The 25,416-nt window shown below is 47.7% G+C and overlaps 2 protein-coding genes across 2 annotated transcripts in view; both read left to right on the forward strand.

The window, feature by feature from the left end:
• TBL2 (transducin beta like 2) overlaps positions 1–23,123 on the forward strand; it is a 42,036-nt gene extending 18,913 nt beyond the window's left edge. Inside the window, exons 8-9 of the mRNA XM_064296123.1 lie at positions 6,714–6,789; positions 22,953–23,123. The gene's annotated coding sequence lies outside the window, so the exon portion shown is untranslated. The remainder of the gene's footprint in view (positions 1–6,713; positions 6,790–22,952) is intronic.
• BCL7B (BAF chromatin remodeling complex subunit BCL7B) lies at positions 2,381–25,394 on the forward strand. The gene is made up of 6 exons (XM_064296124.1): positions 2,381–2,512; positions 6,714–6,789; positions 20,851–20,947; positions 22,953–23,123; positions 24,069–24,148; positions 24,405–25,394. The coding sequence occupies exons 1-6, from the start codon at positions 2,421–2,423 to the stop codon at positions 24,495–24,497; spliced, it is 609 nt and encodes a 202-aa protein (XP_064152194.1). The 5' UTR covers positions 2,381–2,420; the 3' UTR covers positions 24,498–25,394.
• Positions 25,395–25,416: the final 22 nt, after the last annotated feature.

Raw genomic sequence — 25,416 nt, forward strand, 5'->3', positions numbered from 1 at the left:
TAATACAGAATGTGTTCAGAGTCCTGTGGGGGTTCATGGGAGGAAGGCCTCTTTCCTTCTGCTTGGAGTGATCTGGGAAGGGTTTATGGAAGGGGGAAGCATTGATGTTGGTCATTCACTCATTCAACAAGTATTTATGAGTACCTACTGAGTGCCCGGCTCTGTTCTAGGTGTTGGGGACAATCAGTGAACTAATGGACCATGTTGCTACCTTCATGGAGCAACTGAAATCGGGAGATAGATAATAACCAACATAAACAAATAGTATTTTAGATGATGAATGCTCCAAAGAAAAATGTGGGGAGATAGGGAATGTGCGTGGAACAGATGTGGCAGCCTTAGGTAGGGTGGGCAGGGAAGGCTGCACTGAGAACATTTGAGTAAAGATTAAAGGCAGGGGTGAGGGAGTGAACCATGCACATATATGGGGGATGGGCAGAAGAACCTCCAGTGTAAAGGTCCTGAGGCAGGAGCTTGAGTGAATGTTTTCAGATTAGCAAGGCGGCCAGAGCAGTTGGAGAGTGCAAAGGAGAAAGTTATAGGAGGTGAGGTCAGAGAATTCATGGGAGGGGTGTGGCAGGCACATGGTGCAAGGCATCGAGGCCACTATAGCTTTTCCTCTGAGAAGGGAAACCATTGCCTTGAGTGCAAGTTCTTCAGGGACGAGGCCTGGGCTGGCTGATCTCTGCATCCCCCTCAGGATCTAGCAACAGGCTTTCACCTCAAAAATGTCAAGGCGTGACTTTCAAAAAGAAAAAGAGGTCATCATTTGTGCGGTCTGTGGGGAATAGTTGGTATGTGCCTGCTTTTAATACTCTCTCACACAGACAGAGCTGCAGTGGGAGATGGGGGCGAACAAATGTGAGCAGTTAACATGGGTCACTGGGACTTTGGAGCTGGGGATGGCCTGGTCAGAAAAAGTGACTGACTGGCAGTGGGGCAGCGTGGGCTGGAGGAGGGTTGGATGCCGCCAGAGACCAGGGCAGCTGTTAGGTGGAAAGAAACTACAAGCCAGAAACCTCCAGAGGCCAGGGGGAGGCTGGTCAGGACTTGGACAAGGGTGAGACAGAGGTTAGACATAACCGCCAGGTGTTGGGCTGTGTGCCTGCACCAGGGAAACCTATGAACAGAATTGGAGGCGTCTAGAAACCTGGCCTCTCTCTGGCACTTAACATGTTCTGCCTTATGTTTTATGTTCCTGTTGCTTTCCTTATCCTCAGCTGGAGGGCAGGGAGTGTCTTACCCATCTTTGCATCACCCACAGTGTCCTCTGCTATGGGGCACATGGCAGAGCACAGGCGGTGGGTGATTTTGGATCAGTTGGGTTTGAGAAATAGGTGTGCCACCTTTGATCCCATTATTTCTTCAGTCAGCTTTTCCCTCCACTTGCTGGTGCAGCTCTTCCACTCCTCAGTCAGGTAGAAGCTATTCTTGACCCTCGCACCTGCAAAGCTTCCATCTGCTCTGCCTATTAGCTGTGTCGATAAACGTCTAAGGAGCATCTTCAATGCCTGTGGACACTGTTAGCCCTTGGAACAATAGCATCTACCCTGTTTTCAGAGATCAGCTTCAAGCTCACTTTCTCTCCTCCCCAAGCTTTCTGGAAAGCCCCCATTTAACTTCGAGCTGTCAAAGCACCCTATACTTCTCTTAGCCAGCAAGTATCACATGACATTTTAAATACCTCTTCTGATTTGCACGTTCTACTAACCCGGGAGTTCACGGTGCGAAATACACATCCTTGTGTCCTCAGCACTTAGCACAGAACTTTGCAGAAGTCGGCATCATTTAGTCAGCTGCTGCACAAAATGAGACAAGGGATCAAGTGTGAACAAGGTGGTAGTGTAGGTGGGTCGCACTCAAAGACTGCAGAATAAGGTGGGACCCCACGGAATTCGGAGGAGGTGTCTGAGTTTTAGCTGGATGTCGGCAGCGAAGAGGCAGCTGCAGGGATCAGGTGTGTGCGAGGGTCAGCGGCCTGCTGGGGAAAGGTGTCCCGCTCTGGGACCTCTCCGGGGAGCTGGGCGCTGACCGGGGCAGGCCAGGCGCCCGGGGCCCGCAGCGTCCAGGCCACAGGCTGGAAGCCGCAGGAGCCGCTCCGGCAGGTGCTGGCCTCTGACCCCTGAAGAGCCGGGGCCTCGCACCTCGCCCTGCCCACTGCACGTGCCGCCCGCTCGCGCGCACCCGGCCTGCGCGGGGCTAAGGGGTTGCGGGGCGTCCAGCGGGGGCCGCCGGCGGCGGGCGGGCGCGCAAGCGCGCTGAGGCCTCGAGCCCCAAGGGGCGGGCGGGTGCGCGCGCTCCCCGCGCACGCGCGCACGGAGGGGGCCAGGGCGGCGGTGACGCTGCGGCTGCGGGCGGTGGGCGGCGGGCGGCGCGCGATCCCGTGTCCTGGGAGCAGAGCCCCAGCCCCCGCCGCCGCCATGTCGGGCCGGTCGGTCCGGGCCGAGACCCGCAGCCGCGCCAAGGACGACATCAAGAAGGTGATGGCGGCCATCGAGAAAGTGCGGAAATGGTGAGGGGCTGGGGCGGCGGCTCCAGGGGGGCCGGCCCCGGGGAGCGCCGAACTGGCGGGCGCTGGGGGAGGGGGCAAGCAGGAAGCGGGAGGTGGCTACTGCCCGCGTCGGCGTGAGGTCAGGGGGCGCGCCGGCTGCAACCAATGAGCGGGCGGCCCGGCTCGTGGGCCCGCCCACCTGGCCGCGCGTCTCCCGGGAGAGACTGCCGGCTTCCGGTCCGCGCTCGGTCCGTCGGGCCTTGCGCTCTGCGCGTCGCCCGGGAGGGGCTGCCGGCTTCCGGTCAGCGCTCGGTCTGCCGGGTCTTGCGCTCTGCGCCGCGGCCGGGTTCCCGCGCGGACCGGACGAACGCGCCCTCCCGCTTACCGGGGCGTTCTCGCCGCCGCCCGGCGTGCTCGGGCTTGTTTCTCAGCTGCCCCGTCACAAAGGCTCGCGAGCGCTGAGCGTCCAGTGTGACGGCCTGATGGCTTTCTGTGTTAACTCCCTTAAGTTGGGTAAGAGTTCTCCGTAATTCTGCCTGCCGGCGGAAGCCAGCCTGGCCGCGGACATCGGGCCCCGTCCCCTCCCCTGACATCTTTCAGGTGTACCTCCCAGGTGTACGTTCCAGGTGCACCTCCCAGGTATCTCCCAGGTGCACGTTCCAGGTGTACCTCCCAGGCGTACCTCCCAGGTGCACGTTCCAGGTGCACCTCCCAGGCGTACCTCCCAGGTGCACGCTCCAGGTGCACCTCCCAGGCGTACCTCCCAGGTGCACCTTCCAGGTGTACCTCCCAGGCGTACCTCCCAGGTGCACCTCCCAGGCGTACGGTCCAGGTGTACCGCTGGTACTTTCTCGTGCCCTGGGGGCTGCTGGTGGAGGGGCCCGGGCCTAGCCTTTGTTTGGAGACGGAATGAGCGCCTGTTTTGTAGCAGGAACTCGGGTGCGTTATCGCATTTAACACTCACGGGCGACTTTTTGATGCCTCCTTGAGCCCTTTCCTTCCCCTTTTCCCTATCAGAAGCCCCGATGGATGGGTCTTAGTTCCCTCCAGGAGGCCTTCTCCAGGCCGTCACCCCTCACCCTCCACCCTTTTGGGGACATCATTACTCAGGTCTGTATTCGCGTGTTTGTCTATTTCCCAACAAGAGAAAGCTTCTTATTTGGGACTCCGAAATTAAATGATTTTTCCTCTCTAAATCTAATTCTCCTAGGTTTTGGTTAAACGTAAGAATCGGTACACCTTTTTTTTCTCCTCGACATCTTTGTCCTCACCTGTCACCGAGGCCAGATTATCATCTTCACCTAGACATCGGCACCAGCGCCTCCGTCATCTCCCTGCTTCTACACTGGCCGCCTCCCCAGTCCCTACTTCACATTGCAGTCGAAACGATTTCGTTTTTCTTATTTTCAGTTACCAGAGTGATCTTTTTAAAGGGAAAATGTTACCATAGCATCCCCTGGTTAGAAAATAACGCTTCAGTGGCCTCTTGTCTTCTTATCTCAGGATAAAGACCAAAGCAGATCTTTCCTGCCTTGCCTGTCTCGCTCAAACTGCCCTCTTTGCCAGGAGGCTGTTGTCGCACACTGCTGTTCTGCTGCCAGGCATCCTTCCTCCTCCCCTCTCTCCACCCCCTTCCTGGGTTAACTCCCAGAGCTTAGTTCAAAAGTTGGCTTCTCAGGGATACTTTTCAAAATTCTCAATCTAGGTCGGGTCTGCTTCGTAGAACTTTACACAACCCTGAGAAATGCCTTATATTTGAGTATTTAATCTACAAAAATGGCAATTTTATATGTTTCAAATTAATGATTAAGTGGCTGATTTTGAAATAGTTGTTTAATGTCTGTTTCCAGCTGGAATGCAGACTCTGTGAGGGTAGGAACCTGTATCTCCTCTCTGGCTGCAACCCCAGGGCCTAATACAGGAATTTGTACATTAAATATTTCTTGAACAAATGAGGAAATGGAGTGGCCTGTCTGGAACTAAACTCCAGTTTCTTGAATCTTTAGTTCATCCTTCTTTCTGTTACATCACAGTCTCTCTCCATTTCTGTGATGTCATCATTTGCTGAAGAGCATTGGTTACTTTTTTTTGTGTGTGATCTCAAATTTGGACTTGAAACCTTCAGAGTTGTTTTACATCTGTCGCAAAGCAGCTTTCTGCGTCTGGCCCTCATTCCTGCTGACAGCAGGTACCTCATAGGGACACCAGTGGCTCTTAGAATAAACAAATTCATTCTGTGTCTGGCATACTTAGAGAAGTAACCTTTTGGAACAAAGGGTAGTCTCCCTTGTTGTTTCTTCTGCGCACACACGTAAGCACATTGAAGGTGCTTCTGTGTGCCACTTCAGAACACTGGCATTTGATGTAATCAGGTTTAGCTAGAGTTGTGAGGCCTTAATAGTGATCTAGAGAGTGACCTTGGGCAAGAGTTTTATCCTTCCTAATGCCTTTTTTTTATCTTGTGAGTGTAGTGGTTAATCTCTGTTATTTTTTACTTCGTAAGGATATATTGTTTGCTGCCATCAAGTTGGTTCGAGCTCATGGTGACCCCATGCACAGTGGAATGAAATGTTGCTCGATCCTGCACCATCCTCACGATTGGTGGCAGATCAGACACTTGTGATCCGTAGAGTTTTCACTGGCTAATTTTCAGAAGCAGATCGCCAGACCTTTCTTCCTTGTCTTAGTCTGAAAGCTCTGTGGTAACCTGTTCAGTGTCATAACAGCACAAGCCTAGACCAGCCTGGAGACTTAGAGATGATCTCGAAAATTATCAGAACATTTTTTATTGATATTTGTTTAAATAGAATAGCTAACCTATAAGTTTATTTCTGTTGACTGTATTTTTAGTAGTAATAGAATGGTAGAGATTTGAAGATGCATCAATAGCCCGTGATCTTTATTGAAGTTATATTTTGGTAAATTGGCTAATAGTTCAAAAACACTGGAAAAATTATCATTATTTAATAAGGGTGTGCAAGAAGGGACCCAGGAGCAAAAAGCGAGCTGTGACTACAGGAGGGTTAGAGTTACTGCTTCCCGCATCCTACTTTATGGTTCGAGTCCGTGGGTGGCAAGGCCAGGCAGTTGGTTGGTGACGCAGAGCATCCCTTGGCTTCACTGAGGAGTATGTGCCGGATAAATGGCAGTCCGTACTCTCACAGCCATTAGAGATAAAGAGCATGCGCGTGGTAGATAATAAAGCACACCAAGTAAGTCACAGGCAAGTGAAAGAATACGGTGCAACGTGCAGCCTGGCGCTGTGCGTGTGGATGTGTGTCTTCCTCAGTCTGATACTTAATTCCTTCTCCAAAGCTGCCTCAGATGACCTTTCCAGCCTTTCAGGTACCTCCAGCATTAAACTCGATTACGTGCTGTTCTCCAAACACAACTTCAGGCTCTCCGCCTCTGCTTGTCTGTAGTCTACTCTCTTACCCTGGGATGTCACGTGCCTTTCCCCAGGTATGTGCCTGGGGGAAAAAATACTCATTTTTAAACCTTATATCAAAAGTTACTTCCTCTGCAAAATAAAACCTTAAAGCAGTCTTTCCCGTGGCTTGGCCTTTACTTCCTCCAGGAGCCAGTGTAAGGCTCAGCTCTGATAGCAGCAAGCGTCCTGCCCTGCTACTGTGATTATTTTAAAATGAAGTCGTGCTTCACTTTACCCCAACTAGTTCCACAGGAATCATAGGAGTTATACATTCCACAGGCTGGCCTAGTCTGACTTGGTCTTTGAGCTTCTCAACTTCTTTGCCACCTTCATGTATTACAATAGTTTCCTTACCTTTTTCACTCTTTACGAGCTCCCAGGGTAACGGGTTTGGTATCTTATACATCCTTTATCTCTTGTAGGGCTTTGTATAATGGAGCTTTGTAAGTATCAGTGGCATCAAATTAATTTTGGGGGAATAAAGGAGTGAAACCAGGTAAATACCTGGGTCTGAAAATGTGCTGTGCTCTGTTGTGTGGTCTACAAGGAAAAAGGCTTGGCGTGCTGTGTGTGAGGAAAGGGGGCAAGCAGAGGGTTCAGAGCCAAAGGCATTGATAGGGAAGTCTCTCTGGAAGGGGTTATTTTGTGCTGAAAGGCAAGGCATAATTTGATAGAGAGGTGTATAAGGCATTCCAGATCGTAGGGATGACCTGCTGAGACGTAGAAAAGCACAAATTATGAAAAAAATCCATCTTATTGTTTCATCAGTTCTAAGAAATGTTTTTCTTTTAGGGAGAAAAAATGGGTGACTGTGGGTGACACTTCCCTCAGGATATTTAAGTGGGTTCCCGTGACGGACAGCAAGGAGGTAAGTGTGGAGGGAAGGCGAAACGAAAAGGTACCTGTTCTTTTTTATGTTTTTGATTGCCTCTTAGTTACAAAGGAATTCATTTCCCCAGCATTGAATGGAGGATACTTATTTCAAGGCAGCCTCTGTCATTGGTCCGTGCAAGGCCTCTCTTACTTTATTTCCTCCTCTGTTCTCCTTCCACTAACCCATTTCTCTTTTCCAGGTCTTGGCAAACTACAGCCCAGGCAAGCTCCCTGGGTTTATCAGTATAATTTTATTGGAACACTGCAATACCCATTGGTTTCCTTATTGTCTAGGCCTGCCCTTGAGTTACGGTGACAGTTGAGTAGTTGCCAGAGATCTAATGACCTGGAAAACCTGTCCGTTTAAGAGTCCCTGAGTGGCTCAAATGGTTAAGTGTGTGGTTCAAACCAGAAGCACCTTGGAAGACAGGCCTGGGGATACGCTTCTGAAAGGTAACATCCTTAGAAATCCTATAGAGCAGTTCTACCCTGCATCCATGGAGTCGGCATGAGTCGGAATTGACTTGATGGCCACTAATGGCAACAACAACAGGACTAGACAAAGATCTGAGCAAGTCCTGAGCCCACGGAGTTGAGTGTCTATCCCAGGGCTTGGCACACGGGAAACTGTCAATAAATGCTTTTTGAGTGAAAGGCTAGAGCAGTGGTCCTCAGAGCACGGTCTGCACTCCCCTCAGGGATCTGAGAGGTCCTCAGACCAAGGCCTGCACTCCCCTCAGGGATCTGAGAAGTCCTCAGAGCACGGTCTTCACTCCCCTCAGGGATCTGAGAAGTCCTCAGAGCACGGTCTGCACTCCCCTCAGGGATCTGAGAAGTCCTCAGAGCACGGTCTGCACTCCCCTCAGGGATCTGAGAAGTCCTCAGAGCACGGTCTGCACTCCCCTCAGGGATCTGAGAAGTCCTCAGAGCACGGTCTGCACTCCCCTCAGGGATCTGAGAAGTCCTCAGAGCAAGGCCTGCACTCCCCTCAGGGATCTGAGAAGTCCTCAGACCAAGGCCTGCACTCCCCTCAGGGACCTGAGAGGTCCTCAGAGCACGGTCTGCACTCCCCTCAGGGGATCTGAGAGGTCCTCAGAGCACGGTCTGCACTCCCCTCAGGGACCTGAGAGGTCCTCAGACCAAGGCCTGCACTCCCCTCAGGGATCTGAGAAGTCCTCAGAGCACGGTCTGCACTCCCCTCAGGGATCTGAGAAGTCCTCAGAGCACGGTCTGCACTCCCCTCAGGGGATCTGAGAGGTCCTCAGAGCACGGTCTGCACTCCCCTCAGGGACCTGAGAGGTCCTCAGACCAAGGCCTGCACTCCCCTCAGGGATCTGAGAAGTCCTCAGAGCACGGTCTGCACTCCCCTCAGGGATCTGAGAAGTCCTCAGAGCAAGGCCTGCACTCCCCTCAGGGATCTGAGAAGTCCTCAGAGCACGGTCTGCACTCCCTTCAGGGATCTGAGAAGTCCTCAGAGCAAGGCCTGCACTCCCCTCAGGGATCTGAGAGCTCCTTAGAGCACAGCCTGCACCCCCCTCAGGGGATCTGAGAGGTCAGGACCATTTTGAGAATATTATTTGCCTTTGGAGTTTGCACTGATGGTGGGCAAAACCGCTGGAGCCTTAGTGGGAATCAGGCAGCGGTTCCCAGCTGTACTAGACGTCAGTGACCCTTCACCACCACAAATATAAACAAAAACAAGCCATTGTGTAGTGGGATGGGTGTACAGCACCATGAACGTCATTAACGTCACTGAATTGTGCAGGTAAAGAATGTTGAAATGGCCTGTGTTTTGTTGCATATATACTTAACCACAATGAAAAAAGTAAAATAAAATAATAATTTTTATAAAAACCTAGTTCTTTAAGAAAAACTTCACTGACCAGCCACTGGAGCGTATAATATATCTACATATATTCCCTTCTGATTCATCTCCTATGGGTTTATTTGGAAACTTGTGTATTCTTGAAAAATACATAATTGTTTCATTCTGTATTTTTAAAACATTTACATATGTATAAATAATACAGGTAGACCCCAACTTAGGATGGGGTTCTGTTCTGACAACTTCATCGTAAGTCAGTTCTGATGTAAGTTGAATACCTCATTTTTTTTTCAGTTCTCATTATTATTATTGCCTTTTGTTACCAGTATCTTTATAAATCATAACGTTGAACATTTGCAGGTGAACACCTGAGAATGATAACATCAGCCAATTACGTGCTGCAGTATTGTATGTAGGACATATTACTACCCAAAAAGTGGTCCTGAGTAAGTCGGGGACTCCCTGTATAGAGGGAAAGAGAGCGGCCGCTCATTGTATTCTGGACCTCATTCTGTTTCTTTGTTGAACCTTGTTTGTGAGAACTGTCCAGGTTTCTGTAAGTGTGGCTCTTGTTGTGTTCTCTTATGTGCAGTTACCACATTTTATCTACACATTTCCTGGGTGATAAACACCCTGATTGTGTCCAGCTTTTCTAACTTCTTTTTTCCTGTAGTCCTTAAAAATTTCAAATGCAAAACACATACATAAAACATAAATGAACAGTATAGTGAATAAGTATACAGCCAGTATCTTTGTAAAAACCACCCAGAACAAAAACCAGAGCGTTGCCAGTCCTCCAGAAGGCCTCCAGCCACCCTTCTAACTCGCGCTCCCTCCACTAGAGGTGCTCACTCTCCGTCTGCTTTTCTTACCAGTTCTCTAGTTATTTGTAAATTATTTTAACTTTATATATACGACATCTTGAAGTATTTGCTTTTATGTCTTGATTTTTTTTTTTGGTTTTTTGGTTCCATCTTAAAATACATCCATGTCGTTCTTTGGAGCTGTTTGTACCTTTTCGTTGCTGTATGGAATTTCATTATTATGACCGTACCACAGTTTATCTTTCTGATTTCTCCCGTAGATGGACGTGTGGGCTCTTCCCAGTTTGGGATAGTGGGAATAGTGCTTCTGTGAACATTCCTTCCTCAGTATCTGGGCGTGCGGACACCACCACAAACTGCACTATGAAAGGGCGTGGAGGGGGCAGGCCCCACCTGTATCACTAACCGTGTGGCAAGGATCAGCATGAATCCAATTTCCAGCTGGAAGTGGATCCAGGCTTCACCTTCCCACGTTTCCATTCCTCATCGCCATCCACTTCCGTGGCAAAAACTTTCTCTCACCCCAACCACGCAGAGACGGGTCTCCACAAGTTAGGACTCTGTTCTTCCAGCCCCTGCCAAACAGGCAAATGCCAGCTTCTCCGCTGGTTCTCGCTGCCCCCAGTGGGCTCAGTTCGCTAAAGTGACAACAGAACTTACAGAGACTCGTACGCTTACACTTACCCTTCTGTTATAACCAGAAAGGATGCAACTGAAGAGACATATCAGGCAAGGTCTGGGAGAAATCCTGGCTTGAGGTTTCCCTTGCCCCCCCGGGATGTGCTGCACCCTTTCCCCTGAGTGGATGTTCTCACCAGCCCTGGAAGCCCCAGAGGGAGAACTCTAAGGGCTGAGGTTCCCTAGTCATTAGGAACTCAGTGAATGTGCATGGTTTAATGGCTGCATGGGATTCACGCAATCACGCCCCTTCCCATCTCGAGGCAAGCTCACTGGGTGCAGGGCCTGGGTGGCTTCTACTTGCTTGGCTGTTGTAAGGAAGACAAGAGGACCTTAATTGCTCCGGCTGTTTTCAGGAACCAGACACAAACAGCCAAATCCCGTTCTTTGTTCCACGCCTGCTCTACGTGTGCATGAGCTTTCCTAAAGCATATTCCTAGGTGTGGGATTGCAGGGTTTTAGGGTGTGGATTTTGGCCAATACTAGCTGATGCTAAACCGTTTTCCAAAGGGATTGAACCGGTTCGTGCTCCCACTGGACACGTGAGAGTCTCATTGCTCCAAACCCTCACCATCACTTGGTCCTGTGAGACGAACGCGTAGTGATACCTGATCGTGGTTTTACTTTGATGGCTAATTACGGAATTACTAATGAGACTGAGCACCTTTCAGTGTTTACCCACTGTTTTAGGCTGGGTTCTCTGGAGGAGCAAAACTAGTGAAGCATATATACAAATACAGAGAGAGGTTTATTTCAGGGAAGTGGCTTGTACGGTGGTGGAGGCTGGCAAGTCCCAAATCCTTGGATCAGATGGCAGGCAGGAGGCTTCTCCTGACACATGTGGTAGCAGGGGCTGATGAACCCAAAAGGTGGCAGGCTACTGGCTCATGGGATTGCAGGACCTGGCGAATCCAAAATCTGCAGGTCGGGTGGCAAGCCTCTGGCTCACATTCCAAGGACCAGAGGTCAGAGGATGATAAGATGAATTACAGATCAGGAGAGAACGAGAACATCCGTGTATATTGGACACAGGCCACACCCCCAAAGAAGCCCCCCTTCCAACTGATGGGCTGCTCTCATCAGATCACAGAATGGAGGATGATGACACGATGTCTGCCAAACCACTGGGGATCACAGCCTAGCCAGGTTGATACATAACCTTAGCCATCACATTAGCCTTTTGAATTTCTTCTTTTAGGAAGTGTCTGTTTAAGTCTTTAGCTTATTTTTCTCTTTGGTTGTGGTCTTTTTCCTATGATTTGTAGGAACTTTCTGTGTTCTGGACACAAGTCCTTTACTGACTAAATGCTATCAATGCTTGTTCCATTCTGCGGCGTGTCTTTGCACTCTGTGGTGTCTTGAGTAAACAAATGAAAAAACCTGTTGCCATCGAGTCAATTCTAACTCATACAGCGACCATATAGGACAGAGTAGAACTGCCCCTTAGGGCTTCCAAGGTTATAATCTTTGTGGGAGCAGACCACAACATCTTTCTCCTGCAGTACAACTGGTGGGCTTGAACCACCGACCTTTTGGTTAGCAGCCGAACACTTAACCATTGTGTCACCAGGGCTCCTTTCAAACAGAAACCTATTACCCCTTAAGTAATAACTCTCCATTCCCCTCTCGCTTCGCCCCCGATAACCACGAATAAACGTGTGTGTGTGTGTGTGTGTGTATTAGGTGAAAACTTACAGAGCAAATTAGATTCCCATTCAATAGTTTGTACATAAGGTTTTTCATGGCCTTGGTTTCATTCCCCACAGTGTGTCAGCACTCTCCCCATTTCTGCCCTGGGTTCTCCGTTCCTTTTGTCCTGATTTTCTATCCGTTTCTGCCTTCTCATTTTTGTTTTTGAGCAAATACGGCCCTTTCGATTTGGTATAATTGATTGTCCTAAGAAACACATTCCTCTCACTGTTACTGTTTATTTTGTGGGCTTGTCTGTTGTTTGGATGGAACGTGGTCTCCGGGAATATCTTCATTTCCAGGTCAGAAGGGTGTCTTAGAGCCATAGTCTCGAGGGTTCCTCCAGTTTCTGTCAGACTAGTAAGTCTGATCTTTTTTGTGAATTTGATTTTTGTTCTACATTTTTCTCCTGCTCTGTCCGGGACCCTCAGTTGTGATCCCAGTCAGAGCAGTCAGCTGTGGTAGCCGGACCCCATCTAGTTCTGCTCTCGGGGTCGTGTAGGTTGTGGTTCATGTGGTCCAGTAGTCCTTTGGACTCATTGCTCCATTGGGTCTTTGGTTTTCTTCACTCTCCTTTGCTCCAGGAGACCAATAATTGTATCTTAGATGGCTGTTTGCAAGCTTTTGAATCCCCAGATGCTACTCTCCAGGGTACATGCAGAGCATTGTCTTTATAAATGTGTCGTGCCAGTTGACGTGGATGTCTCCCGAGTCTGTCTGTGGTCCTCAAGGTGTTTGTCATGTCTGAGAGCACACAAGCTGCTGGCTCACATTCCAAGGACCAGAGGTCAGAGGAGGATAAGATGAATTAAAGATCAGGAGAGAACAAGCACATCCATGTGTATTGTGTGCTCCATTGTATGAATATTTGAGGAGCACCTGCAGTCATGTGGAGCCCTGGTGACATGGTGGTTAAGAGCTGCAACGGCTAACCAGAAGGTCAGCAGTTGCAATCCACCAGCCACTCCTTGGAAACCCTATGGGGCAGTTCTGCTCTGTCCTGTAGGGTTACTGTGAGTCGGAATCGAGTCAACGGCAGCAGGTTTGGGCTTTTTTTTTTTTTTTTGGTTTTACAATCATGTATGTAGAAATATCTATCTGCCAGTGGGTGTGCTCCCTCACATCCTTCCGCTCCTCCTGGCATACCTGTCTACCCATGTATCTGGTCGTAAATGCTTGTTTGTTGATACCACTGTCGCAGGACTGCCTGTGCTGGGGCAGTCACCATAGTTGCCGTTTACTGGTGTTCTTCTCCGTGTCCTCTCTTGCCTGGGTCACATTGTGCTGACTTCTTTCATGTTGTGTATTGCCTTCGCTGATATTAACACGTGTGTTCTATCTACTTGGTCATTTTCCCTCCCTGCACCTCCCATCCCTGGTAACCATCAAAGAAATTTTTTTTCTGTTTGTAGATCTATTGTTGTTACTTTATAATAGTGGTCTCAGACAATATTTGTTCTTTAGTAATTGCCTTCCTTCACTCAGCATAATTTCCTCTAAATTCATCCATGTTGTGAGATGTTTTGCAGATTCTTTATTATTCTTTATCACTTTTTCACTACTCACATCTGTTTTGCTGTTGTGAGTAGTGCTGCAGTGAACATGGGTGTGTGTATGTCTGTTTGTGTCATTGCTGGATCTTACGGTATTTCTGTTTCTAGCTTCTTAAGGAAGCGCCATACCATTTTCCACAGTGGCTGTACCACCTTTCATCCCCACCAGCAGTGTATAAGAGTTCTAGTGTCCCCACAAACTCACCAACATTTGTTATTTTCTGGTTTTTTGATTAATGCCAGTAATGACGGGGTAAGATTGTATCTTATTGTAGTTTTTTTTTGATTTACATTTCTAATGTCCAAGAGCATCGCTTCATGTGTCTGTTGGCTCCCTGAGTGTCTTCTTTGGTGAAGTATCTGTTCGTATCATTTGCCTGTTTTTTAAATGGATTGTTTGTCTTTTTATTGTTGAGGCGTTGAAGTTTTCTACAAATTTTAGAGAGTAGACCCTTGTTGGGTATGTCGTAGCCAAGAATTTTTCCCCAATCTGTAGGTTCTCTTTTTATTCTTCTGAAGAAGTCTTTTGTTGAGCATAAGTGTTTCATTTTTAAGAGGTCTCATTTACCTAGTTCATCTTCTGTGTGTGCATTTTTAGTTATCTTTGGTAACCTATTCATGCCATGTATTAGGGCCCCTAGCGTCATCCCTATTTTTTCCTCCATGATCTTTGTAGTTTTAGATTTTATATTTAGGTCTTTGATCAATGGATCAAAGTTAGTTTTTGTGTTTCGCTTGAAGTATGGGTCCTATTACATTTTTCTACGGATAAATATGCAGTTTTGCCAGCACTATTTGTTAAAGAGACTTTTCCTTCTCCATTTAATGGACTTTGGCCCTTCGTCAAAGATTAAGTGTTCATAGGTGGATAGGTTACGTCTGGGTCCTCAATTCTTTTACTAATAACTTTTGTCTGTGCATTCGTGAGGCTGTAGTTTTGATGTGTATGTTTATGATGTATGGAAACCCTGGTGGCGTAGTGGTTAAGTGCTACGGCTGCTTGCTAACCAAAAGGTCAGCAGTTCGAGTCCATCAGGCGCTCCTTGGAAACACTATGGGGCAGTTCTGCTCCATTCTGTAGGGTCGCTATGAGTTGGAAACGACTCAATGGCACTGGGTTTGGTTTTTTTTGGTATGCTTATGACATAATTATATCACCTTGCCTTGTGGTTGCTTTTGAGGCAGTTTGCAGGTGGCTGCCATCATAAAGAGGGTATGATGCCCCTCTTTATCCCTTAGGTCTAGCACTTTCTCACCTCAAATTTGATTTTGTCTCCTGTTACAATTTCTGCTTTCTTTTAATTCATATTTGACTGGTGTGTCTTGTTTTTGTCTGTACTTTGCCCCGTTTCGCATTTTCTGCTTGTTGAATGTATTAAGATTAGGTTAAGCTGTGGGTGACAGCTAAACTCAGAATAGAAGTGATTTAAGATAGAAGTTTATTTCACTCTTTTTCTTAGAAGAACAGAATATGTAGTCCCGGGCCAGTAGTTCTGCTCCAGGAGTGCCCAGGGACCTAGGTTCCTTTCCGCTTTCTCCTCCATTTTGTGACCGTGTTACAAGACGGAGCTCCAACCATCATGAATTCAGATTCCAGGCAGCAGGGTGAGGAAGGTGGAAGAATCGGCTGATGGTATTTCCATGGATTTAAGGAGCTTTCTAGAAGTTGCCTCAAGACACATGCACTTACTTTGAAGGTTCGGAATAGCTGGTGTCGTATCCGGCAGCTGGGAGCATGTGACCAGCTGAAAGTTCTGTGCGTGTGGATGGGGGTTTCTACTAAAGCACGCTGTCTTCTTTTCTCTCTTCACATCCCAGTGGGCAGGCAAATTTTTTTCTGGTGATTTGAAAGTTGTACGTTGTATTTATACATTGTATTTTTATTTTTCTATCTGCTATCTTAACTTAATAAGACGTGTAAACCTGTCGCCATCAAGTTCATTCCAACTCATAGCAATCCTGTAGGACAAAGGAGAACTGCCGCATGGGGTTCCCAAGGCAGTCCGTCTTCACAGAAGCAGATGGCCACGTCTCTCTCCCAGGGAGTGGCTGGTGGGTTCAAACTGCCGACCTTTCAGTTAGCAGCCGAGAAGCAGACGGCCACCTCTCTCTCCCAGGGAGTGGCTGGTGGGTTCAAACTGCCGACCTATCAGTTAGCAGCCGAGCACATAACCACTGTGCCACCAGGGCTCCTCTTACTAATTATTTTCCCCTATCAGTGTATAAAGGAGTCTGAGTGGTAGAGGCAGTTTGCAGGTGGCTGCCATCCCAAAGGTTGGCAGTTTGAACCCACCCAGCAGCTCCGTAGAAGTAGGGTCTGGCGAACTGCTTCCGTAAAGATTACAGCCAAGAAAACCCTGTGGATCAGTTCTTCTTTCACACACGGGGTGGCCGTGAGCTGGAGGCTGCCTGGACCTCAGCTAACAGCAACAATAATCAGCGTATGAAGCTTATTAAGTTCTGGGTTTTCCCTCTGAGCACAATGAGATCCCTAACCGACTTGATATACCTCAGGTTTCTACCCTCCCCTCCCCTGTCCCTAGTTCTGATTGGATATTTCAGTTCAGAATTTTTACAGCTGTTTCTTGTGTCAGTGATTGCTTATGTAAACAAAGTAAATATTTAATGATTTACTAATCCTTTGCACCTATTTCCTACTGTTTTCTCCTGGACTCATTTCTCTTGCTAGAATATATCCTTCAAGAGTTATATCAAAGAGGGATTTCGTGGGGGAAATTTTATGAAAATATCTTTTCATTCCTGAAAATACTTTTGTTTTACTTTCATGTTCAATTGATAATGTTACCTGTATATAGAATTACAGGTTCTGAATTGTTTTCTCTCAGCACTTTGAAGCTGGTACTCAATTGTTAGGCTTTCCGTTTTGCTGTTTGGAAATCTGTCAGCCTGATTCTTGGCTCTTTGAGGTGTTCTGCTTTTATTCCTCTGGAAGTGTTTAGAATTTCTTCTCTGCCTTGGATCTCCTAGCACTTCTGTTGGGATGTATTACAATGCTTATATCTAGCTTCTTTCTTTTTAACTTTTCCCTTGTTTGTTCCAGCTCTTTATCCATTCCTGATCCATTCTGAGAAAAGTTTCTCAACCCACTTTTTTGGCCAAGTATCTTTTCTCTAGTTGTATCTATTTCTGCGATTAAACTTATTTACCTAATTTTTAACAATTACATTTTTCATACCAAATTTCTTCAATTAGTTCTTCAAAACAACTTTCCAATGTTATCTTTTATCTTTCTGAGGAGATTTTAAATTCTCCTGTTCTTACTCCTCTGGTGTAGGGTTATTCTGTTTGTTGTTTTTCGTGGTGCTTGTTTTCCTCCAACATCTGGTTAGGCTTTTTTGTACACTCACCTTTTATTCCCTTGGGGTCTTAGCTGCCTTGGCCAGTGATATGTAAGCCTAAACCTTATTTTGCTCTCCTGGTATGAGAATTTAGAGAATGAAGGGGGGGAAATGTACCTCAGGGTTTAACCTTTCCCTTTTCCCTCTCCCGTCTGCTCCTGCTTCCCAGGGAACTTCCTTCCCAATACCCGTCCCCCAGGTACTGCTGTTACCTGGCAGCAGCCATCCTTTATCCTTCCTTGTTATTGCCAAGCCCAGGGAGCTGGGAAGTGGGAGGTGAGGGGGCGCTCTGGAATTACCCTTTATTCCTCACCCTACCCTGGCTCCACTGATGCCATTACCCATAGGGGCCAAAGGTCAGGCGGTTAAATCTCTTGGCGTATATGTAGGGGAGGGACACTTGTAGGATCCCCCCACCGCCGATCTCTGACATGTAAGCTCCTGCCCTTTCCTGTTAAATAATCTCCCTCTCTAGGGCTCGGCTGCCTTCTTCCCTCCCAAGAAGCTTCTCACAGTGTTTGTGTCGGCTGCTGAACTGGACCCTGAGGTCCATCCGTCTGTCTACTCTCCAGCGGTCCTTGATAGTGTGCCGTCCTCTGAGGTACTAGTGTAGACCTGTTAGGTCAGGAAACATGGAAAGTGATGATCAAACTGGTTAATAAAAGATGGAAAGGACACAGAGATACGGGACATAGCTGGTGAGTGATGCGAGTTGGGGGCGTGTGTGTATGTATGTACACACACATAGTGTATACACACCTCAGAGCCTACACAATATTTATGTGTGTACACATACACAGTGTATACACATCTCAGAGCCTTCAGAATATTTATGTGTGTACACATACACAGTGTATACACACCTCAGAGCCTTCAGAATATTTATGTGTGTACATATACATAGTGTATACGCACCTCAGAGCCTTCAGAATATTTGTGTGTACGTATACATAGTGTATACACACGTCAGAGCCTTCAGAATATTTATGCCTTTGATCCAGAAGCTTTATCTCTAGGAATTACCCGTACAAGATGATCGGGTTATGTCCAAGGTGTTTCTGCGGTGGCGTATTACAGGTAGTCCCCAAGTCAGACGGGCTTCTGTTCTAAGTCAGTCCTGATGTAAGTCGAATACCTTATTATTTTTTTGTTTTGTTTTCATTATTATTGCCTTTTAGTATCTTTATAAATCCAATCTTTGTCTTTGGGGTTAGAAACATTACGTATAAATTCACAGATATATTTTAATACGTACATACAAAAAAATACACAAATTGTAAAAAATTTACTCCAGAAAGGGCTACATGAACCAGAGACTACATCATCCTGAGACCAGAAAAACTAGATGGTGCCCAGCTACAACCGATGGCCGCCCTGAGAGGGAACACAACAGAGAACCCCTGAGGGAGCAGGAGAGTAGTGGGATACAGACCCCAAATTCTCATAAAAAGACCGGACTTAATGGTCTGACTGAGACTAGAAGGACCCCGGTGGTCATGGCCCCCAGACCTTCTGTTGGGCCAGGAGAGGAACCATTCCCAAAGCCAACTCTTCAGACAGGGATTGGACTGGACAATGGGTTGGAGAGGGATGCTGGTGAGGAGTGAGCGTCTTGGATCAGGTGGACACTTGAGACAATGTTGGCATCTCCTCCCTGGAGGGGAGATGAGAGGGTGGAGGGGGTTAGAAGCTATGAAATGGACACGAAAAGAGAGAGTGGAGGGAGAGAGTGGGCTGTCTCATTAGGGGGAGAGTAATTGGTAGTGTGTAGCAAGGTGTATATGGTTTTTGTGTGAGAGACTGACTTGAGTTGTAAACTTTCACTTAAAGCACAATAAAAATTATTAAAAAAAAAAAATTTACTCCAACAGTGAAGAAGAATTGGACGAGGTTGGCGTTCTGTCAGTTGTGGTAATAACTCCACTTGTGGAAGACTCTGGGTCACGTGGATTATCCCTGGGAATGGGGTTGGTGTTTCTAGTCAGAAAATTAATGAGAGTTGTCTGTGTGTTCGTTTTCTTTTTTTCGTCATATATTTCGTGGTAACATCTCACCGCTTCCCCAATTTGCCTACCGGCTTTAGTAAAACGATCACTGTTTGGGTCCATGTTTTCAAGCAAGGGAGGCCCCTGATTTAGTTTAGAAAACTAAATCTACACAGCTGTGTTTTGAATAGTAAATCATAAAATTGAACATCTGAGAATAATAATAACAAATAACGCGCTACAACATTGTACACAGTACGTATTAGTAACAGTAGATGTACAAAAAAAAAAGCTTGTAACTGCGGTTCGTTGTAACTCAAATATGTATTAAGTTGGGGACTACCTGTATAGTTTGTAATTTTTAAAAATTGCAGTCAGACTGAAGACCCTGTTACAAATTCATTAGTAGGTTATCATGTACCTCTACCTGGCAAAGCTTTGTAACTGTTACAAAAGATGTTGTAGGAGATTGTCCAATAACATGGGAAAATGTTTATAATATGGTGAATGGGGAGATGGGAAGCAGGTTATAACACTGTATTGTGATCCGTCTTCATGCACACACACGTATATAAATTGCCTCTGATTGTGCAGGTGGTTTTCTTTTTCTCTCTTTTCAAGATTGTCTATAATGAATTCATATTTTATGTGAACATAGAATCATGAAAATAAAGATAAATGAGCAATCAGAACAAAGGTAATGTTAAAGCCAAATTTGACATGGGTGGTTTGAAACTAGTACCCAGGTGAGGTCCAGTGGATTCAAGAAAAATGATATGTTTGTCATCTTGGAATGTAGTTTTGCAAATTTATTTGAAAGAAATAATCCAGATAAAAGTGAAAGTTGAGCATTGTGGCATTATTCTTAGTAGCAATAAATAACCGTAATCCTAAATAAGGTAAAGCCCAATGTCTGATAGTTGAGAAGCGATTAAGTGAATTATGGTGTATGGAACATCGTACCAGAAAAACCAAGCTCATTGCTGTTGAGTTGATTCTGACTCACAGCGACCTACAGGACAGAGTAGAACTGCCTCATAGGGTTTCCAAGGCTGTAATCTTAATGGAAGCAAATTGCCACATCTTTCTCCCACAGAGCAGCTGGTGGGTTCAAACTGCTGACCTTTCGCTTTGCAGCTGAACACTTCAACCATTGCACCACCAGGGTTCCCCTGGAATATTTCACAGCCATTAAAAGTCACTTTTATGTAGCATCCATAGTAAAATGGTAAAATATTTGCAATTACATTAAAATTATGTCTGCATATAAAAAATAAGGAAGGCCACCCATAAATACGTACAGTTGATTTATTGCAGAGATAGGATTGAGAGTTATTAACCAAAACTAAAATGTATCACTAGTGAATGTATCTACAATAAATAGATTCACATAAAAAATACAAGTAGGTGAACTTGAGATTAGCTAGATTTAAACTTCTGGCTTTTGGATGTTGTTGTTTGCATTGCTTGCATTGATTATTTCCTTAGCCCTGGCATGTTTGTGGCAAACCAGTGCTTACCTTCCCACTATGATCCCCGTGTGTGTGCAACCTACATCCCGCTTAAAAGAAATGACGTAGTAAGTGAAGGCAGACGTTCGGGGGCGACCCTTTGAGCCTGTGGAGCTAGCTGTCTGACCAGGAGTAGGGTGGGCGGGGGCCCCTTGTGCTGTTGCCGTCTGCATTACATAGACAGTGACTCCTGCCTTTGTCCCATCAGAGGTCTGTTCTTCTTTCTTTTGTTTTTCCTGCTACGCTCCTAAAACAGGAATCTTCTTCAAATGAATATTTTGTGTTTCTCGCTCATCCATGTAGGGAAGTGTCAGATAGAGCATTTTGATCAGGGCAGAAAGCAGAAGAGTGTCACAGGGAGCTCCAGTCGAGGTGCGTAGATCTGCCTCTCACTTCAGGTCATGAGAGGAGCCCTGGCAGGGTTCCCGTTGCACACAGAGACACTGAGACGTGGAGGGAAGCAGCTTGCCCAGGAGTCTGTTTTTCCTTGCATCCTGGGTTCTCGGCTCACTTTCATTACTGCTTGTTCAGTCCTAACGCAGACTCGGTGGTCTCTCAGGCAGCACCGTTCTCCCTTTCTGTGAGTCTCCCCTGCTTGGCTCTGTCATATTCCTCTTTTTTTCCTTTTCTAGAAAGAAAAGTCAAAATCGAACAGTTCAGCAGCCCGGGAACCTAATGGCTTTCCCTCTGATGCCTCAGCCAATTCCTCTCTCCTTCTTGAATTCCAGGGTGAGTTGGATCCATACCAGCCTTGCAGAAAAATGGAAACTTAGACAAACGCATTCATGATAAGAGTCCTGTGCATCATCTCAGTGTCCACTGTTCGGTGGTATTTTGCTGGGCACTCTGCCTCATGTCTTTCCATGTAAACCTCACAGTGATCCTACAAGGTAGATGAGAGGATCTTCACTTTCCTGTTAAGGAAATATGGAGCCTCAGAGAGGTGAAGTATCTAAAGTCACATAACCAGCAAGTGACAGACCCACATAAAGTCCTGGATTCTCGGGGTCAAGAGTGCTTTTCTTTAGATTGTATGTTTTCCGACAGGGCCCAGAACAGGCCACCCAGAGCCAGGGCAGCTGCTGTCCACAGTCGGCAGAAATGCTACCTCCTTCCCCAGCCTTCAGGAAACGCGCAGCCTGTGCCCGCGCTGCACGCGCAGGGCCTCCTCGCGCGCCTGCAGGGAAGTTACTGCTCGCAGGCGCTTGGATTCCAGGCCTGTTTTTGTCTTTCTGTCACCCTGTGGTGGAAACCGGGCCGTCACTATTGTTCCTCTTTAAGGAAACTGATGCTCGAAGAAGAAGAGTCTTTGCCTAAAGCTCAGAAGGGCCAGAGCTTCATTTATAACAAAATGCTGCTTCCGTTTTGGTGCTTCTCTGCGAGAGTAACGACTGAAGAGGGCTCGTGGCGTTCTCTTTGGAGTTAGACTGGTTGCTACCCCAGCATGCAGTTCTGCCCACCCCATTCCTCTCCCAGCCTCACCAGGGTCAGCGTAGTTCAGGAATGCGAATACAAGGGAAGGGTTCCCTTTGGTAATGTGTGTTGTGTCAGATGACCGTAAAGCCCTGGGAGAAGTAGGAGGCTCTGTTTCCTCAGTCTGGTCACCATCTCATGCTTTTCATTCAGTAAACATTTAATGAACACCTACTGTGTGCCAGGTACTGTGTGTTACACTGGGGATTCAAGGATAAATAAGCCACGGAGCCTGCCTTCCCAGCATGTAACAGAAGGAAACAGGTGTATAAAATAATAATGCAGGTGTACAGAGGATATAGTGGGAACATAAAAGTGAGGTGGCCGTGTCCACCCAAGGGAACCAGGGAGGCAGGGCTGCATGGAGGAAGTGAAGCTCGAGCTGAATGATGGAATGTGTAGGGGCTTTTGATGAAAACTGGAGAGTCATACCAGCAGAAGGAGCAGATGGGCAAAGGCACCTTTTTACTGGGTGAGGGTCCAGATTGATGGAGTCAAGGGTGCGTGTGGAAGGATGGCAGGCAGTGAGGCTGGAAATCAGGATGGGCTTTGTCGGGTTGTGACAGAGCCCTGAGAAGCACTGGCGTTTGAAATGTGTTCTTCAGGCAGCAGGGAGAGCTCGCTCTGACAGTGGTGTGAAGTACAGTTTGGGGCACTGGGAGCCAGCGGGGGGATCAGTTCCGTGGCTGTTGGAGTAGGCCAGGCACCTAATTTAGGTGGTTACTTTAAACCTTCAGACAGAGCTTTCCTGTTGGGGCACCCCGGTGGAGCCTGGGCAGCAGAGGCCCTGAGCTGACCACCTCCGGCCACCACCAGCCTCCTTCAGATACCCAAGAGAGCCAGACAAATTGTGTCGTTCTCTGCACGCCTTGTGACGTGAGACAGTTTGGGAAGTACTGACCTGAGGCCCAGGTACACCCTGTTTTTCCGTTGGGCAGTGAGGAAATACCAGATCCATGATGTAACTGGTAGACCAGAAAGAAGGGATGAATAAGCATATCCTGACCTTCCTGAAGTATAAATATTCCAAAGACTTAAAGATTCTTGATGAATCTGATGTTTAGAATATGTTGTGAAACAGAAAATGTTTAATCAGCTTGGGCCCTACTGCTGATTCGCAGCACATACTGGCTCTCTGAGTGTCAGCCTCTCAAGGTGTGTCTCCACAGTGACCATGGATCTGCTCGTGTCCAGGCTACCTGAGGAGATGCCAGGCCCTACTCTGAGGAGAATAACCACCTTTGTTGCGTTTGGTTTTCAGATGAAAACAGCAACCAGAGTTCTGTGTCTGACGTCTGTCAGCTCAAGGTGGACAGCAGCACCAACTCAAGCCCCAGCCCCCAGCAGAGTGAGTCCCTGAGCCCAGCACACACGTCCGACTTCCGCACGGATGACTCCCAGCCCCCCACTTTGGGGCAGGAGATCCTTGAGGGTGAGTCTTGGTGACACAGGATGAGCATTCTGGAGGGGCCTTGCTTCTTGCTGTTGCCGTTTCTCCTCTTTAGAGTAAGATCTTAGAGAGTGTGCCTCAGAGCCTCTCGTTAGCAGCCTGGGGTACTCTAGGGACTGAGTGTATTTTACCCTTTCACAGAATGAAGGAAGTAAACAAACCAGTTGGTATTGAGTGCCAGGCTCTGTGTAAGGCACTTTTCATGTTTGATGTCTGGTACAAACCAACAGGTTGGTGGTACAAACCCACCACCTGCTCTGTGGGAGAAAGATGTAGTGGTCTGCCACAGCCTTGGAAACCCTGTGGGGAAGTTCTGCTCTGTCCTGTAGGGCTGCCGTGAGTCAGGATCGACTCGACGGCGGGAACAGATAACTTGAGAGTTCATGCTCTTTGCATTATACCCTGCGGATGTCTGGTTGTAACGCACATCTTTTGTGTGCGTATGTCTTAGATTTCGTAATCTGTCACCTACTGACAGTAAGGCTACAAAATAGAACTTGTTCCCTTATAGATAGTGCCAATAATAGTCTTTATTGGGTGCTTACTGTTTGTCAGACATTGAATCCTCGTAGCAGCTCCAGCACTGAGCAGCTGGGTTAGAATCGTGGTGTTTGGGCTGGAGCTGCTTCGTAGGCTCTTGATGTTGCAGCACAGACCACGCCCCAGCCCAGTGTCACGGCCTCTGTGACCGGCCACATGGACTCACTCCCACGAGGAGTGTGGCTCACCAACGAGACTCTGCCCCAGCCAGGCCCCGGACATTTCCCTCACTCCTTTCAGACGTTCCGTTCCCAGGCCAGCGTTCTTCCTCTTCACCAGACCGCTTCTTCGTAACTCTCAGAAAAGCCCCCCAGGCTGAGGCAGAGCTTCCACAGGCGTCCGTCTCAGGGAACCCTGTAGTTAACACTGCACTCGCTGCGTTTTCAGAGCCCTCCCTGCCTGCCTCAGAAGTTGCCGACGAACCTCCCACCCTCACGAAGGAAGAACCAGTTCCACTGGAGACACAGGTCAGGAGGCACTTGGGTTTTTCTAGTTTCTGAGAAAAAAGAACAGACTCTGTGAATGTAAAATTGGATTGACAGCACTGAGTGTACCCTAGTGGGGTGGGGAGGTGCCCAGGGGAACTGGTGTCTCCAGGTTGTAAGGGGAAGAAGTTTGGTTTCTGTGAGAAGGGGCAGGGTGGGCTTCAGGGTTGTAACCGGGGTGGGTGGGGTTCTGGCTCAGAGGAATGGACCTGTACTTCCATGCTCTGGCTGCTCCTAGGTTGCTGAGGAAGAGGAAGACTCAGGTGCCCCGCCCCTGAAGCGCGTCTGTGTGGACCAGCCTGCGGTGCCGCGGACAGCATCAGAAAGCTAGCACCCTCGGTGGCCTCACCTCCTGGCCCCCGCCTCTATTTATTGCATTCTGGTTCTGGCCGTGCTGTGTTGCTGGGATAAGGGCAAGCACTGGGGACTGGAGCCTGCACAGACGAGCCCTCTGTACTGGAAAGCGACGTAGGACTTGAGGCCGTAGCGTCATCTTCCTTCCCTGGCGCCTGTGTCTGCCTGCTCCTGACAAGAGCAACACTCATGTCCTTTTTGTGCCCAGAGTAGGCTGGAGCATCAGCCAGCTCGAGGTTCACCTGTCACCTCCAGAACCTCTGGACCGAGCCACTGTCGCTTCTAGAGAGGAGGACGTGGAAGGCACCCTCTAGTGAAGACAGTGCCTTGCATTACTTGAACTTGAATGGAGACTCGATTTCTGCACTTCCCTGTAGTACTAGGGGCCCTACCCTGCAGACTGCTGTTGGAGAAGGACTCGGGTAGACAGGAGGGGAGGGAAGGGCTTCACCAGATGGGGGCAGAAAGCTCATGTAGGTTTCTTGCCGGTGACTGAAGTCGTCCCACTCTGAGGGGCTCTCTAGCTGCTGACAGCCCTCTGTCCCCGGCTGTGACTCTTCTCCCCAGAACACACACGCACTTTCCCTTTGTCACCTGTACTTTGCATTCCCGAGGCTGCTGCCTCTGCCATGGCCACAGCTGCCCCAGCAAGGGTTTGAGGTTCTGACAACAGTACCCATCCCCCACAGTACTCCTTCAGCCGAGACTTTCTAGAAAGTTCCCTTTTCTTTGAAATCTGCATGTTTAATTGAACTTTGTGATTTTTATTTTTTGTTTCAAAAAAAGTTTAAGAAAATGGAAATGGGTAACAGTGAGTGAAGACATATTTTAGCACTGCATAGAATATTTTTAAAATTAAATGATTTGAAATATGTTTTGTTGGTGTCTGAATACTT

This window comes from Loxodonta africana, chromosome 12, assembly GCF_030014295.1.
Source record: "Loxodonta africana isolate mLoxAfr1 chromosome 12, mLoxAfr1.hap2, whole genome shotgun sequence".
Lineage (NCBI taxonomy): Eukaryota > Metazoa > Chordata > Mammalia > Proboscidea > Elephantidae > Loxodonta > Loxodonta africana.